The sequence below is a fragment of the Emydura macquarii genome, unplaced genomic scaffold (genome assembly GCF_026122565.2).
Source record: "Emydura macquarii macquarii isolate MOO-44397 ecotype Brisbane River unplaced genomic scaffold, CSIRO-AGI_Emac_v2 contig_2988, whole genome shotgun sequence".
NCBI lineage: Eukaryota > Metazoa > Chordata > Testudines > Chelidae > Emydura > Emydura macquarii.
Window position 1 is genome coordinate 4,575,048 of NW_027133125.1, and position 14,772 is coordinate 4,589,819.

At 58.6% G+C, this 14,772-nt stretch overlaps 1 protein-coding gene across 1 annotated transcript in view; it reads left to right on the forward strand.

The window, feature by feature from the left end:
• Positions 1-14,772, forward strand: part of RUFY4 (RUN and FYVE domain containing 4) — a 43,044-nt gene that overhangs the window by 1,373 nt on the left and 26,899 nt on the right. Inside the window, exon 2 of the mRNA XM_067529440.1 lies at positions 3,224-3,722. Within this exon, the coding sequence (XP_067385541.1) occupies positions 3,224-3,722 (499 nt within the window). The remainder of the gene's footprint in view (positions 1-3,223; positions 3,723-14,772) is intronic.

The following is a 14,772-nucleotide window of genomic DNA, read 5'->3' on the forward strand; positions in this document are numbered from 1 at the left end:
TGGAAGTGGCAGCAATGCTAAACGACTTTTCTGCTCCAGTTTTCACCAAAAAGGTGAGTAGCGACTGGACGTCTCACAGGGCGAGCGCCAGTGACAACGAGGCAGGATCGGAGGCGAATATAGGGAAAGAACAAGCTAAAAATCACTCAGAGAAGTTCAATGTCTTCAAGTCGCCAGGGCCTGATGAAACTGACCCTAGAATACTCAAGGAGCTGACAGGGAAGATACCTGAGCCATTAGCCATTAGCTTCGAAAGCACATGGAAGACGGGAGAGATTGCAGAGGACTGGACGTGGGCAAATGTAGTGCCCATCTAGTGAAAACCCGGGGAGTTACAGACCAGTCATCTTAGCTTCAGTTCCCGGGAAGGTAATGGAGCAAATAATTAAGCAATCAATTTGCAAACACCTAGCAGATAATAAGATGATAAGTAACCGTCAGCCTGGGTTTGTCAAGAACAAATCATGTCAAACCAGCCAGCTAGCTTTCTTTGACAGCGTAACAAGCCTTGTGGATGGGGGGAGGCGGTAGATGTGGTATATCTTGACTTTAATAAGGCTTTTGATACTGTCCCGCATGAGCTTCTCTTAAACAAACTAGGGAAATATAAATTAGGCGGAGCTACTATAAGGTGTGTGAAAGAACTGGTTGGAAAACCGTTCCCAGAGAGTAGTGTGTGATACGACCCGTGCCCAGGGTAGCCAACTGGTAATGCCAAGGTCAGGGCAGGCTGCAAAAGGAGAGCAGATTCTCCCCACGCTGGTGGGTGACACTGAAGCCCGGCTTCCCAACCAGCCACGAACTGCTTCTGATTACCCCTCACTGGATATCAAGAAGCCAGTCCACAAATGCCCACAGCCCCCTTCAGTGCATTTCAGCTCCAGGCTCCCAAATCAGCACCAGGTCCAGCAAAGAGACCAGTTACTAGAACTCTCTGCTCTTTACTAAAAAGGTTCCCTCTGACCCCAAAGGGTCATCCACAGCACCAGAGCAATATAAGTTTGGATCTTACCTAAAATACCACGCCGCCAGCCAATCCTTTAGTGTCTAAACTAAAGGTTTATTGTAAAAAGAAAGAAATAAACCATGAGAGAAATGTTAAAGGGTTAAAGTAAATCACAGATATACAAATGATTAAAAGTCCATACACTTCAGGTTTCTGGAAGAAATGTGAATTTGCAGGCTTGTATAGTTCTCTCTGGTTCACATCCAGTACCTGGATGGGTCTGAGTCCTTCGGTTCAGTTGCAAGATGAATTGGTCCAGAGATAGGTGTATGTCTGCAGACTGGACAGGAACAAAGACAAAATGGTTTCTCTGGCTTGATCTTATAAACCCTCTGTCTTTTGGCCATGCGGCCTGCGGACAGTCACAAGACCCAGAATGGAGTCCATAGTCACATGGGCCAATCCTGGTGACTCTTCAGGTGTGCCTGGGGTCCAGTCACGTAAGCAGGTTCTGGTGACTCAGTGGTGATGCTGGCTTCTCTCTCTGGGCCCTTTGCACTTGGGGAGGCCTTAATGAGCCATTAAGCTGGCCATTGTTCTGCAGCCTTCCTCTCTGGGGTGTTTGCCCAGGCAGCACAATTGAAACGCAGATATCTCAAATCCATCTATAACTTCCATGTCACATATTACACATGAACGTAAGTATTATTCTCTTACTTAGCACATTATAACCTTCCTAACAGTACCTGACATGGCCTATCCCACATGGATTATTATGATTCTGCCATACTGATGTCACACACTTAAGCCAGCCCGCATGATACCCCCAACGCGAGACTGGTGTGGAAAGGAGTAATCGGAGCTCCTGAATATACCTCAGGGGCCCCCCCATCCAGACAGCATGACATAGTGATCAGTGGTTCACAGTCATGCTGGAAGGTCATAACGAGTGGGGTTCTGCAGGGATCGGTTCTGGGTCCGGTTCTGTTCAATATCTTCACCAATGATTTAGATAAAGAGAGCACACTTATAAAATTTGCAGATGACACCAAGCTGGGAGGGTTGCAAGTGCTTTGCAGGATAGGATTATAATTCAGAATGATCTGGACAAACAGGAGAATTGGTCTGAGGCAAATAGGATGAAATTCAATAAGGACAAATGCGAAGTGCTCCACTTAGGAAGGAACAGTCGGTTGCACACGTACACAATGGGCAGTGACTGCCTAGGAAGGAGAACTGCGGAAAGGGATCTGGGGTCAGAGTGGATCACAAGCTAAATCTGAGTCAGCAGTGTGATGCTGCTGCAAAAAACACGAACATGATTCTGGGCTGTGTTAGCAGGAGTGTTGTAAGCAAGACACGAGTAGTAATTCTACCGCTCTGCTCCGCGCTGGTTAGGAGTCTTGTGTCCAGTTCTGGGCGCCACATTTCAGGAAAGATGTGGACAAACTGGAGAAAGTCCAGAGCCGAGCAACAAAAATGACCAAAGTCTCGAAAACATGAGCTCTGAGGGCAGATTGAAAACACTGGGTTTGTTTAGTGTGGAGCAGAGCCGGCTGAGGGAGGACGCGATAACAGTTTTCAAGTACATCAAAGGTTGTTACAAGGAGGAGGGAGAAGCATTGCTCTCATTAACCTCTGAGGACAGGACCAGAAGCAACGAGCTGAAACTGCAGCAAGGAGGGTTCCTGGCTGCCAGGGTGGTTAAGTGCTGGAATAAATCGCCCAGGGCGGTTTTGGAATCTCCGACGTTGGAGATGTTTAAGAGCAGGTTGGACAAACGCCTGTCAGGGATGGTCTAGATAATGCTTGGCCCTGCCTTGAGTGCAGGGGACCGGCCAGGATGACCTCATGAGGTCCCTTCCAGTCTGACGATTCTATAATGGGCAGTATTGCCTGGCCCCGGTGTCCGCCCAGGACACTCGGCACAACTTCCAGCTCCATGTTCCTTCACACAAGGCTTGGCCACGAGAAATCCCTGCGTCCCTTCGCGCCCACCCCCAGGCTGTTCTGAGCACCACAAAGCCCCGTTTGAGATCCAGGCTAAATCTCCTAGGCCCCAGGCGGGAGCCCTACCCACTACACCACACAGCCTCTCGGAAGGGAGTGTCACATTTCCCAGTGTTATTTTCACTGCTGAAAGTGCCCCGGGAGTTCGAGGGGCTGGTGCCGCCGTTGCTGCTGCCGCCCGCTCCCTCTATTCCCAGCCTGAGAGTGGCGTCCGCCTTCTTGGCATTAAGTCGAGTTCGTTCCACATGGGTGTTGGACCCCGCCAAGGGCGCACGTCCTGTCCCGACGTCGGGTCGTGATCTTCGTGGACGGGACATCAAGGCACAGCCGCGTTGGGGAGCGTCTCCGGTACGGGGACTCGGAGGCGGCATCTCTGCTCTTTGCAGATGATGCTGTCCTGCTTGCTCCTCCAGGCTGTGCTCTCCGACGCGCACTCGCATGCTTCGCCGCTGCGTGTCCAACGGCTGGGATGGGAACCAGCACCTCCAGACTGGAGGTCACGGTCCTTCCCCGGAAGGAAGTGGCGCGCTCGCTCCAGGAGAAGGGGGAGCAGCTGCCCTCAGGGGACGAGTTTAAGGATCTTGGGGTCTCGTCGACGCGTGATGGTGAGTGGGAGCAGCAGACGGACCGGCGGAGCAGTGTGGCGGCAGAGATGCGGGCGCTGAACCGATCCGTGGCGGTGAAACCGGAGCTCTGTTTCCGGACGATTCTCTCGCTTTACAGGTCAGCCCACGTCCCCGTCCTCACCTCTGGCCACGATCGCTGGGTAACGACCGACAGGACGAGGTCACGGGTGCAAGTGGCGGAAATGCAGTTTCTCTGCCGGGTGGCGGGGCGGACTCTCCGAGTGGGGGTGAGGGGCTCGGCTATGTGGGAAAGCCTCCGAGTACAGCCGCGGCTCCTCCGGATGGAGAGGAATCAGCTGAGCTGCTTTGGGCACCTGATCGGGATGTCCCCGGGCGGGCTTCCTTGGGGACTATACTGGGCACGGCCCACTGGGAGGAGACCCAGGACATGCTGGAGGGATTCTGTCTCCCGACTGGCCTGGGAACGCCTGGGAACCCCCCGCCGGAGGAGCTGGCACTGTTGTGGAGGAAAGGGAGACCCGGTTCTCCTGACTCTCCGTGCTGCTGCCGCGACCCTCACCAGGAAAAGTGGCATAAAGGAAAAGAAGATTTTCACTGCTGAAGAATCAAGGGAGAAAAGCAGGACAAGAGACAAACCTCAGCCCAGCCCAGGTCGCCAAGAGGGGACCTTCCCCGTTGCCTAATGGTCACGGAAACAAAAGCAAAGGAGGGAAGGGGAGTAATCGGCGCAAGCCACAAGGCCATCCTGAACGCCGAAGAGCTGCAGCTACCGAAGACCATCCCCGGGGCCCAGCCCTGGAAGGAGGATCGAAGAGCTCGGGTGCAGGGTGTGACACATTAGCCTCATGGGCAATGGTTGCAGCTGGCGTGTTGGCTCGCACGGGACTGGGGCCGCGCGGGGATAGCTCCGTGCCAGGATTGGATCTGGGCAAGTGGGTGCTCGGGCCCCCAAGACAGCCGGAGGTCGGGCTGCAGGGGAGAATGCAACACATCACACACCCCGGGAAATTTCCACAGCCTGGTTTGTTCCTGGCCAGGCAGAACAAGCGATAAGCAGATTCCTGGAAGGTAACCTGAGAAACACCTGCGTACAGAGAACACAAAGGGCTCCCAGAGCAGAGCGGAGCCAGGGCGGGGAGGGAAGGGCATGCCGGTGTGCCAGTCCCCATGGTAACCCAGCTCCAGGCCGGGCAAGAACCAAGGAGCAGCTGGGGGGAGGCCAGGCTGAGTCAGAGCAGGGGCAGAGCCCCCCGGGCAGGGGCGAGCTGCCGTCCCGCGTTTTGGTTTCAATGGCCCCCGCTGAGCCGACCGAATGGTCATGGAGAAGAAACGATCCAGCAGATGCAGCCCAGATCTCCGTCCGGGAACCCACTCCCCCACGGGGCTTTCCACCACGCCCCACGTGCGGGGCAGGCCTCGGGGGTGGCTTCTCCTCTCCCTCCCACCAGCGCCTGCGGGGGGCTGCTCCGGACTGGACGTGGCCCTGGTGGGGTGGGTCAGCGAGCGCTAGCAGCCCCTCTGTGCTGCGCACCCGGGATCAGCCCCACGCCTCGCTCTCAGCCCCCAGGCCCAGAGCCGATGGGCTCCTGGGCTGCTCTCTGGGTATCTCCCGCCGCACAGAACTGAGGGGGCGGCTCCAGCCGTTTGTCTCCGTCTCCCCGGAGTCGCCCCACCGGTGTAAGCCAAATCCAGCCTGCTGCGCTGCCCCCCACCCATTCTTTTCATGCACCTGGCACAATATTCTTCCCCACCCCGTGCCCTCAACTGCCACAACAGCTCTCCACCGGCCTCCTCGCCGCTGAGCTCTGGCTGTGCTCTGCTTCCCACGGCCCATCCGGGGAAGCAGCGTGTAAGTCAGAGCAGCCCCAAGGCTGCTCTGCCACACGCAGGGGGCTGGGCCCAGAACAGGCAGTGTCCTGAGTCGCCATCCCTGCACTGACCTGCTTCTCTTGCTGCTCCATCCCCGCGCCTCGCCGTTAGCCTCCCGCAGGCTGCCCGCCCGCTGACCCCTCCCGGCCCGGGCAGTCTGCAAACCCACCTCAGCCCCGGGCCAGCAGAACCACGCCCGGACACTGCCCCTGGAAAGTAGCCCTGCTGGCTTCCCTCGGTGCGATTCAATCCCAGCTGCCCCAGGAGAGGCCCCGCGGAATAAATCAGCAGAAGGGCTGTCCCCGGCGCGTCTATGTCCGTGTTCCAAAGGGAACAGTTCCTCGCACAGATGCATGGGTGGGGAGGGGGGGAGGCGGCTTGGCTACCCCACCTCCCCGCAAGTGCAGCACACGGGTCACAGAGGGAAGGGGCGAGGCTGGGGGCCAGCCCCGCCCCTGCCAGGGGAAGAGCAAATGCAAGTCAGGGGCAAGGAGCGCGAGAGGCACTTGCTTGTGGGGCAGTTTGCAGAGAGGAGCGGGGCCGGGTGGGGATAGCGCCGCGCCAGGATTGACTCTGGGCAAGTGGACACTGGGCGGGGGTCCAAAGACAACCGGAGATTGGGGTGCAGGGGAGAGCACAATACGTCAGACGCACACGGAAACTAACGCAGGCACAGGGCCCCCCTCCCCCCAGGGTTGTCCCCCCAGCTACATGGAAGAGCTGTGCAGCCCCTTGCAATGGGAGGTCAGAGGCGATTGGAACTGGGTGACACCCTCCCACCCCCCACGACGCGGGTCTGCTGCCTGGTCCCAGGGAATAGGTACAAGCTGGTGTTCTGGTTCGGCACGTGGGCCGCCCGCCCACTGGGCAGAGAGAGGCTGAAGATCTGAGGTACAGAGCACTGAAAGCCAGAAGGGACCGTTAGATCATCCGGGCTGGCCTCCTGGCTAGGACAGGCCTGAGAATTTCCCCCCGTCACGCCGGTGCTGAGTCCGGTGACGTCCGTTTGGCTAACGCTGGATGTGGCGACATCAAGGGCTGGAGAAGCCATCACTTCCCTGGCCAGCCTGCCTCCCCCGTCAGCCATCCCTGCCACAGAGGTTCGATCAAAGTTGGTCCCAGAACCTGCCCATCGCCCCATTTCTCGTTGGTTGCAGGTCTAAGCCTCCAAGTGACAGGCGGCACTGCCCGGGGTTTGCATTTCATTTCCTTGGTTTGAAGAGACGAGCCAGGAATAAAGACCCCTAAAGGGAAATAAGAACCTCTCTGCCTCCCAGAGCATGCAGAGACACACACCTCCCGTACCTCCAGCGGCAGTAAGCAGGAAGCTGGCATCTCTGCAGCGCTTTGTCTCTGTGTCGTGCTTTGCTGCAGCGCTAGGGACTGGGACTGGCGCGTGCCGGGGTCCCTCATGCAGTTGCAGACTCGGTGAGATGGGTTCCCGGGTGTGCACACAGCTCATCTCAACTCACTTCTAACGGGCAATTGAAGAGGACCGAATTCCCAACCCAGGCTGCGGAGCAGATCTCTCTAGCAGAACAAATCTCTGGAGCAGGGAATCTTCTTTATTATCAAGTGCCCTGAACAATTTGGGCCACCATGTAACTAAGAATAATAACTGAAGGCAACAAAGCAATGAAGGTTTCTCAGCGCTCCCAGTCTGCCCCCGTGACTCCACTCCGCTGAATATTAGATCCAGGGGATCACTGGCCATTTAAAAGTCCAGGCAGCCTTGAGTTATCCAGTGTGTTGGAGGGTGTCTCTCAAAATGGGGTGAGGAGAAAACTCACTTTTGAGCCGAGGCCAAGTTTAGAAAATTTCAGCTTTACGGGGGAAAATATTTGAAAAATTCTGTGCCAGTGGGAGTAAAACCCTGGACGTTAGAGAGGAGAGAAGTTCTGTGCAGCCCCGGTGACCAACGCCCCATCATCTCCCGTGGAGGGGTCGTCGGGATTCTCGCTGTCTAATCTTAAATGTTGTGCGTTCTGGGGCTTCCCTGCTCCCCGGTGGAGATTATCGCCCTGATCTCACTGCCACAGAGTCTCCGTCCTGCCCTCGTCGCTGCACTGGAAGCTCCCATCTCCCTTTCAAAAGCCGACTGTGAAACGTCCCTGCTTTCCTTAATGAAACCAGAACGGCCCCTCCAGGTCAGGGACAACAACGTTACAATGAGGCCACACCCGGCACCCCGAAGGATCCCAACAGGCTGAATTGCTTTGCCTGCCACCTCTGGAGCAAAGCACAGCCGCTGGTTAACAGCTCGCAGCCACGCGAGGCAACGGCTCAGGCTGGGCAGGGAAGGAATGAAACCGCAGGGGAGCGCAGGCAGGCAGAATGGGATTCGCTGCCTTGGACTCTGGCCAAGAGGCTGCTCTGCTCTTGAGAAAACCTCTTGGGGCTCTTCCCTAGAGCCACGCCGGCGCAGAGCGGCCTGAATTCTCCCTCTTCCCTGCCAGGGCCGGGCGAGCGCGATGATTTCCATGGCAACCCGCTGAGCTGTCGCAAACAAAGGATTATCTTCGCGGGGGATTAGAAAGCAGCAAAAGAAACGGATCTCCTCACGAGCGGCCGATGCCTCCTGCAAACGGCCGGGAGGCGTTTCGTGGCAGGGCAGATTTGCTTTCCCAGCTGCTCTGCCCTGGACTGTCCCGTGCCTGGCGCTGCACGGTGGAGACCCCGGGCAGGGGAGGGGGATCTCCGCTGCCCCTCACTGGGGCATTGCAGAACGGCAAAGAGCATCCCAGCTAGCGCCGGCCTGTGTCCAAACCCATCCTTGTTCGGCTCCCGGGACCACCGGGCACGCCCCTGGCTACAGCTAGCTCTGCCCATTGTGGCTGAAACCTCCCCCAGTGGTGACAGAGCACCAGAGAGCTTCACCCCAGGCTTCTGCTTTGCCCGACAGCCGCCGGCCTGCCTCCTGCAGTGGCATGCAGTGCATGGACCTCACACAACCCGCTCCCAGCCCCGGGCTGCGGTGCCTGGCCTGCAGCAGAAACGCACAACCGGGGCATGAGGCGTCCCTGATGGGGCGTCAACTGGGGGCCCCAGGGCAGCAGAGCTACCAGGTTAGAGGCAGATAGCCCCCACCGTGCCCCAGACGGGCCCCATCCTCTGCTCCCTGCACTCCTGATGGTGGGTGGCTGGGACAGTACGGCAGCTTCCGCAGATCGCTGGACGAGGCCCAGGGCATGTCATGACAACAGTGGGGAGAGAGCATCAAACCGCCTGTTCCCAAAGCCCGGGCCCTGCCTCTTGCTCTTAAAGGAGAATCTCCATTAGTGGGAGCAGTGCGGCGTTTATGACCCAAGGTTGAGCAGATCTGATTCCAGGCACCAGGGGGCAGCGTTGGGGAGTACACGCCAGCCTGTACCAGGCTCAAGCAAAGTTTGATTCCATCCACACACGCGCAGACCCTGCGGCTGGACTCAGACAGACCCTGGGGTTCCCCCTGGCTCTCCGGGTGTCAGCCCGTGCTGCCCTGCGGCAACGGCAGGCGGGTTTTGCAGGCCCTTCATGCACAGCTGGGGGTCCATGCCCTCTACACGCGTTCTCGTCTGCCCCGCCGGCTTCAAGGCTGGCCTCCGCCAGGACCTGGGCTGCTTCCCCAGTGGGATTGCTCTTCCCACGCCTCAGACTACGGCCTCAGAAGCCACCGGCACGAGTCCATGCCCTTGGAGAGCTGGGAAAGAACCCTGGCGTCCTAGCCTACGTCCCTCCCCCGCTCCTCTGGAAATCACGGCCCCCAGGCTGGCCAGGAGCTGGGTTTCCCTCAAGGCTCTGAGCCGGCTCCAGTGTCTATCACGCCCCCCGAGCCCTGTCCCAGCACCTCGTGCTGGCCCACAAAGCAACAATGGGTGCGGGCCGACGAGGGAGGGAGGGAGCTGCAGGTCCCAGTTTGCAGCCTGCGCTGCTGAATTCACGCCACAGCGGGTTGGCAGGAATCGGGGCTTACAAACCTGCTGTGAAACGATCCGGAAATTATCCGTGCAGGGGACCTGCCAGCCAGCTCGGCCTCCGGGCGCGGCCGGCCCCATAATCCCCGGGGAAATGTCTTCCAGGCTCTGAATAGCACAGAAGGGGGGAATGATCAGGCAGCTGGATGGCTGGGGAGGTGGCAGGGGGTCTGGGGCCTTTCTCCAGCAGGTGATGGATTCAAATCCAGCCCGGGGGGGGGAATCAGCCCCAAGGGTCCCTCTCCAGACCTGGCCTGCAGCATGAGCAACGCAGCTAAGGGGGCTGAATTCCTCCTCTGCCCCGGCACGGCTGGGGGAAGGCCCCAGGGGTCGGGGATAGGGGCTGCAGGCTCCACAAGCCCCCAGGTGCAGGTCTGGGGGCCGGCCCATTTCCCAGTGCCCCCTACACTCTGTACCCCACCCCACGTGAATGCCCCGCTGCGTCCACGGCCCCCGGGAGAGGCTGGCTGTTTTAAAACTGACACCCACGTTTTCCTCCTTCAATCGCCTCCCTCACCCCCCGCTGCGGTGGGGCAAACTGAGGCAGCAGGCCCACTGGTTAGCGCGCTGTCCACCCCCCCCGCCCAGCTCACGCAGCTTCTGGCTGATTAAGGAGTGATCCAAACAAGGGCCTGAGATCCGCTGAGATGCGCCTTTCAGATCCCAGACAGAGGTCGGGTCGGTTCCCGTCTCCAAAAGGCTTTGCCCACGGCCATCGTCACCATCCACAGCGGTTGGGCGGCCCCGACGTGATGTGAGTTTGCTGGTTCCCGGGCCCGCAGCCAGCGCACCGAGCCCCATGGCTTTTCCCCACCCCGCCGGATGCGTCAGCAGAGAGGCCAAGCGGAGGCTGGCACCCGCCGGGCCCCCTCCTGTGGGGTGCTGTTTTCTGGGCTCAGGGCCCTGACTGGGCAAGCTCCGGGGCAGGATGAGCGGTCCATCCTGAAGACAATTTTGTGATGTGGGAAGGGGGGGTCATGGCAGGTGCCGAACGGTGTGAAAACAAGCCGGCTGCCTGGTTTGCTCCTTCAGCGTTGGCGTAAGGCGGGGGCCGGGGAGAACGCGGGCTGGTTTCAAAAGGATTCTTTGGCTTGTTTTTTTAATAGGGGATGCTCACATCTCGGGGCTCCCCACACAACCTTCCAAGGGAAGCTGGGCGATCCAGAGGCAGATCTAACGCCCGGGGGACCCGCAGGATGGGGCAGGAAGGGTTTTTCAGGTTCCCAAACCTTTGGTTCATGCAGGGCCCAAGCATAATTTTTTCAGGCCCAGTACAAACTTGTAACATGGGCTCCCTCCCACACACATACCCATAGGGGTTGCAGCCTGGGCCGGGCCCAGAATGGATTCCTTGAGGACCTGCTCCATGATTTTTCCAGGAAGTGAGGGAGGCTGGCCGGAACTCAAACGCCCGATCCACGTTTCCTCCCGTTTCTTGAAGATGGGCACTAGATTTGCCTCTTTTCAATCATCCAGGACCACACCCCAGTCCCCACCACTGGTTTTTCAAAGATAATGGGCAATCACAGGGGGACAAGCCACAGGCTGAGCCCTCAGCTGAACCCTCGGAAGTGCATTGCATCCAGACCCCAGGGACTTGTGTATGTCCAGCCTTTCTAAATAGCCCTGAACCTGTTCCTTGTGAGACTGTGGGATGTTCCCAGCCCACGGGCGCCCTCCTCCCGGGGACATTCTGCGCCGGGAGCCGCTAGGGCAGCAGTCTGGGAGCTGGGACTTGTCTGGGAAGATGGAGGCCAAAAAAGGCATTGACTGCCCCCATACGGTCTCTCAGCTTTCTCCACATCCTCTGTCACTAGGTTGCCTCCCAAATCATCCCTGTGCAGGGGGCACTGTGAGGTGAGGTGGCCCACACTGTCTGTCCTGCCAGGTTCTTGTGGTTTGCTGACCCATACTTCTCCCCACACAGAACCGCCCAGGGCCGGTCTTGTTATGCTACACGTCCCTGGCTAGCTGCAACTCTGTTGTGCTTTACCCGGAGAGGGGCCAAAAGCAGCCAGCCTGGTTTCAGCCCTGCACAAAGCAGAGGAGCTGCATATGAGTCATCAGCGACCGCACATGGCACTTGTCACTGTGCCAGACACAGCCCCCCCCTTCCACTATGCTCTGCCAGCTTCCTTTTGTGTTAAGCTCACCAGAGACGTCTTTGTTAAACCAGTCTGGGCACTGCCATATTGGCTATTCCTGCTGCCACTGGGGCAGATTGGTTCCTGCCTCCTCAATGAAGGAGAATCCCCACTAGCTTTAAAATCCAGACACACAACCCAGTTCTGGTTCTGTCCAGCAGAAAGCAGTAATGACACACGCACTGCCCCAGCACCCCTGAGGGGAGTCAGTCCGCTGTTCTGAAGCCCCAGGTCCGTCACCCTGCTGTTCTCCTTTCTTCTTTTTCTCAGATCCTGCAGGCTCTGCCCATCCCATTTCTCAGGTCACTGCTGCCCTGTTTTGTTGCTCTCCAGCCTGCACCTGACCCCACCAAATCATCCCGGTTTGCCATTGGAGCAGCACGTCAAGAGCTGATCCCCTTAACTCCCCTTCCCCGCCTACGCCAGCCATGAGGAGAAGCATTTGACTGCTAACCTTGTCCTCAGGGAAGGTTGTCCCATCAACAGACAGGCAGATCCAAACCCCCACGCTGCCTGGGGATGAGGTAATTTGTGGTGTGCTCGGCATTTTGCGTCAAGACACAGATGGGTGCTCAGCGGGCCTGAGCTGGTTGAAGCTCTTTCCCACTGGAGTTTTATTAACCTGGGAGGTGTCTAGCTGCATCTAAATCCCTTTGAACCTCTGATGCCCAGTCAGCGTTGGCAGCAATGGAAAAGCACCATGGGTGAGCTGGAAAAGCCTGCAGGACAGTCCCCTACAGGCCTGCAGTCGTGTCTGTGGGCCAGACGCCCTCCACGCTAGGCGCTGTCAGCACCTTGACCCCTCCCGGCCTGGAGATCTTCACCCAGAGCCTCGCCGCACAGGGTGCTGTGACATCCGTGATGGGAGCTCGCTGAGGGAACTGGAAACCAAAGCAACCTGCCATCTTCACACGCCAACTCCCTGCCCTTGCCCTCCACACTGGCCACAGCAAACCGATGGACGGGCGACCAGTTTATACCCATCCAGCGGGGCCCGGTGCTCGACCACACGCCAGTTCTCACCCACCCTGTCCCGCAGGCCTCCCCCTCCTCACTGAGCGCTGGCTGCACAATCAGCCCCCAAAAGGGACTCACCTCTGGTTGTGCCCACGGGAACCGCAGTTTGGCCGTCAAGTCCTGAGTCACCCACCCACCTTCATTCATCGCTTCTGCCCTGCGTAACCCCCCCGCTGCAGTGTCCTGCCCCCCGCTGCCCCCTGTCCTCCCCATTACCCCCTCCCCCGGCACCGCTACCCCCCCACGCTGCTCTGTGTTTCCCCCTTCACGTCTCTGTGCCACAGGCCCCCGTGCTGGCCCTAGCTGGCAGCGCCCCAGGCTCCTGGCACATCCCACAGGGCAGCCCCAGGGCAGACAGCTGGAAGCGCTCCTCGCGAGGGTAGCCAGCCTGCCTGCGAAGAGGAACTTCCCTCTCTTCAGTCGGTGGATCCCGTCTCTTCCTCGCAGTCCTTCCTGGAACAACATCCCGTGGTGGAAGACTCCAAAGCCCTCTCCGACGCCGCCTGCGTAACCACGCGTTTACTTCCGCCACGCGACAGCCCCTCCCTGGGCCTTTTCCTTTAGCAGGGAGGATGGACGAGGACGCCACCTGCGCCTCAAACGCCTTCTTCTCAGAGCCACGCGGGCTGCACGGTCGTTCGTGGCAGTTCTTGGCCGGCAGCCCCAGAGGCTGCGGGAGGTGTGGGCCGTCCTGGATCTTGGTCAGACACAATCCAGGGGGCTGCCTTGCTTGAGTCATAGACCCAGAGCTGGAGCCAACAGCTGATGCCTCCTCCCCTGCCCAAGATGCAGCCTTTTGGGGCCACTCCCTGCCTCTGGTCCTCGAACGATGCAGTGGAGTCCTGTAAATATTTGTTACCCCCTCCCATAGCCCCCTTAATCATCACTAGACCGAGCTCGTCTCAAGCCCTTTTCATCCGTAGATCCCAGAGCACTTTAAACAGGAGGGCAGTACCATGAGCCCCGTTTTACGGGTGGGGAAACTGAGGCGCCGAGCGGGGGAGTGACCTGAAGCTGCGATTCAGGACCTGCCCTGAGCAATCGAGCGTCTGGGGACCTCTGTGTCCTCTCATTGCTCTGTGTGCTTCAGGCAGAGGGGTGGAGATCGGCTGGGAAGGGGGATCCCTCCTGGCAATTCCACTTCAATGAGCGCATCGCTGCCCCGACACCTCCCCGCCTGGCGCATCCCACGGAGAGCAGCTCACCACAGCCTGCTACTGGAAGGACAAGGGAGCGGCCCCAGAGAGCAGGGATATTACTGCCAGGTCTGGCATTATGAGGTCCTCGAGGTTGGAAAGCAGGAAACTAGCCCCCCCACCCCCAAAACCAATGCTGGAAGGACGGTGGGGTCGGGGAGCGGCTTCAGATCGAGCTGTTAGCCCGGCTTAGCCACACCTGTCCGAGGCTGGCTGCAAACAACAATTAATGAAGCCTCCCAACACCTCAGCGAGGTGAGTATTTCCACCCCCACCCCCTTTTACAGATGGGGAAACCGAGGCACAGAGCGGGGAAGTGTGTGGGTTAAGGCCACACATGGGCAAAAGAACCCAGCAGTCCTGGCCTGAGCCATTTGACTTGATTTTGCTTCTTCCCACGGCAAGATTCCCGTTTCCTTACTAACGCTGGGAACAGAGCTCAGGAGACTTGATGCCCGACCCAACTGCTCTAGCCACTAGACAACGCTCCCCTGCCCCCCCCGAGTGCTGTCCTGTCCATTGGCCTCCCTGTTGGAAGAGAGACATTTTGCACGCGTTTGGCAACCTCTGCAGCTGAGACTTTAGTGCCCGCCCTTGTGGGGATGGAAAGGCATCGCCACGGCTCACCTCCGCCGGCACAGAGGCTGCAGGACGGCTGGAGCAGAGTCCAGCTCATTGCCGAAGTCTTGGCTTCTCCTCCGGGTGTGGCTGCCGCCGTTTGGTCCGGTCGGACAAAGCTGAGCCAGGGAGTGGAGAGTCCGTGCCGAGGGCAACGCTCCGCCAAGGAAAAGAAGAGAGCCGTGAGCAGGGTCTGGCTGTCAGGATTGTGTCACTGACTGGCATTGTCACCTCACAGCAGGAGACCCCGGGGAAAGCCCCGAAGATACCTCAAGAGGCCTCCAGGCTCCTGAGAACGCCCCCAGCCAGCAAGCAGCACAGGCCCACCGGCGCAGGGGTGGCTCCCGGCCGAGCATGGGGCATAAACATCAAAGATTGAAAAGAAAAAAAAAGGGATTTTTTAAATTTAAATTGGATCCAGGTTTCGTTCCA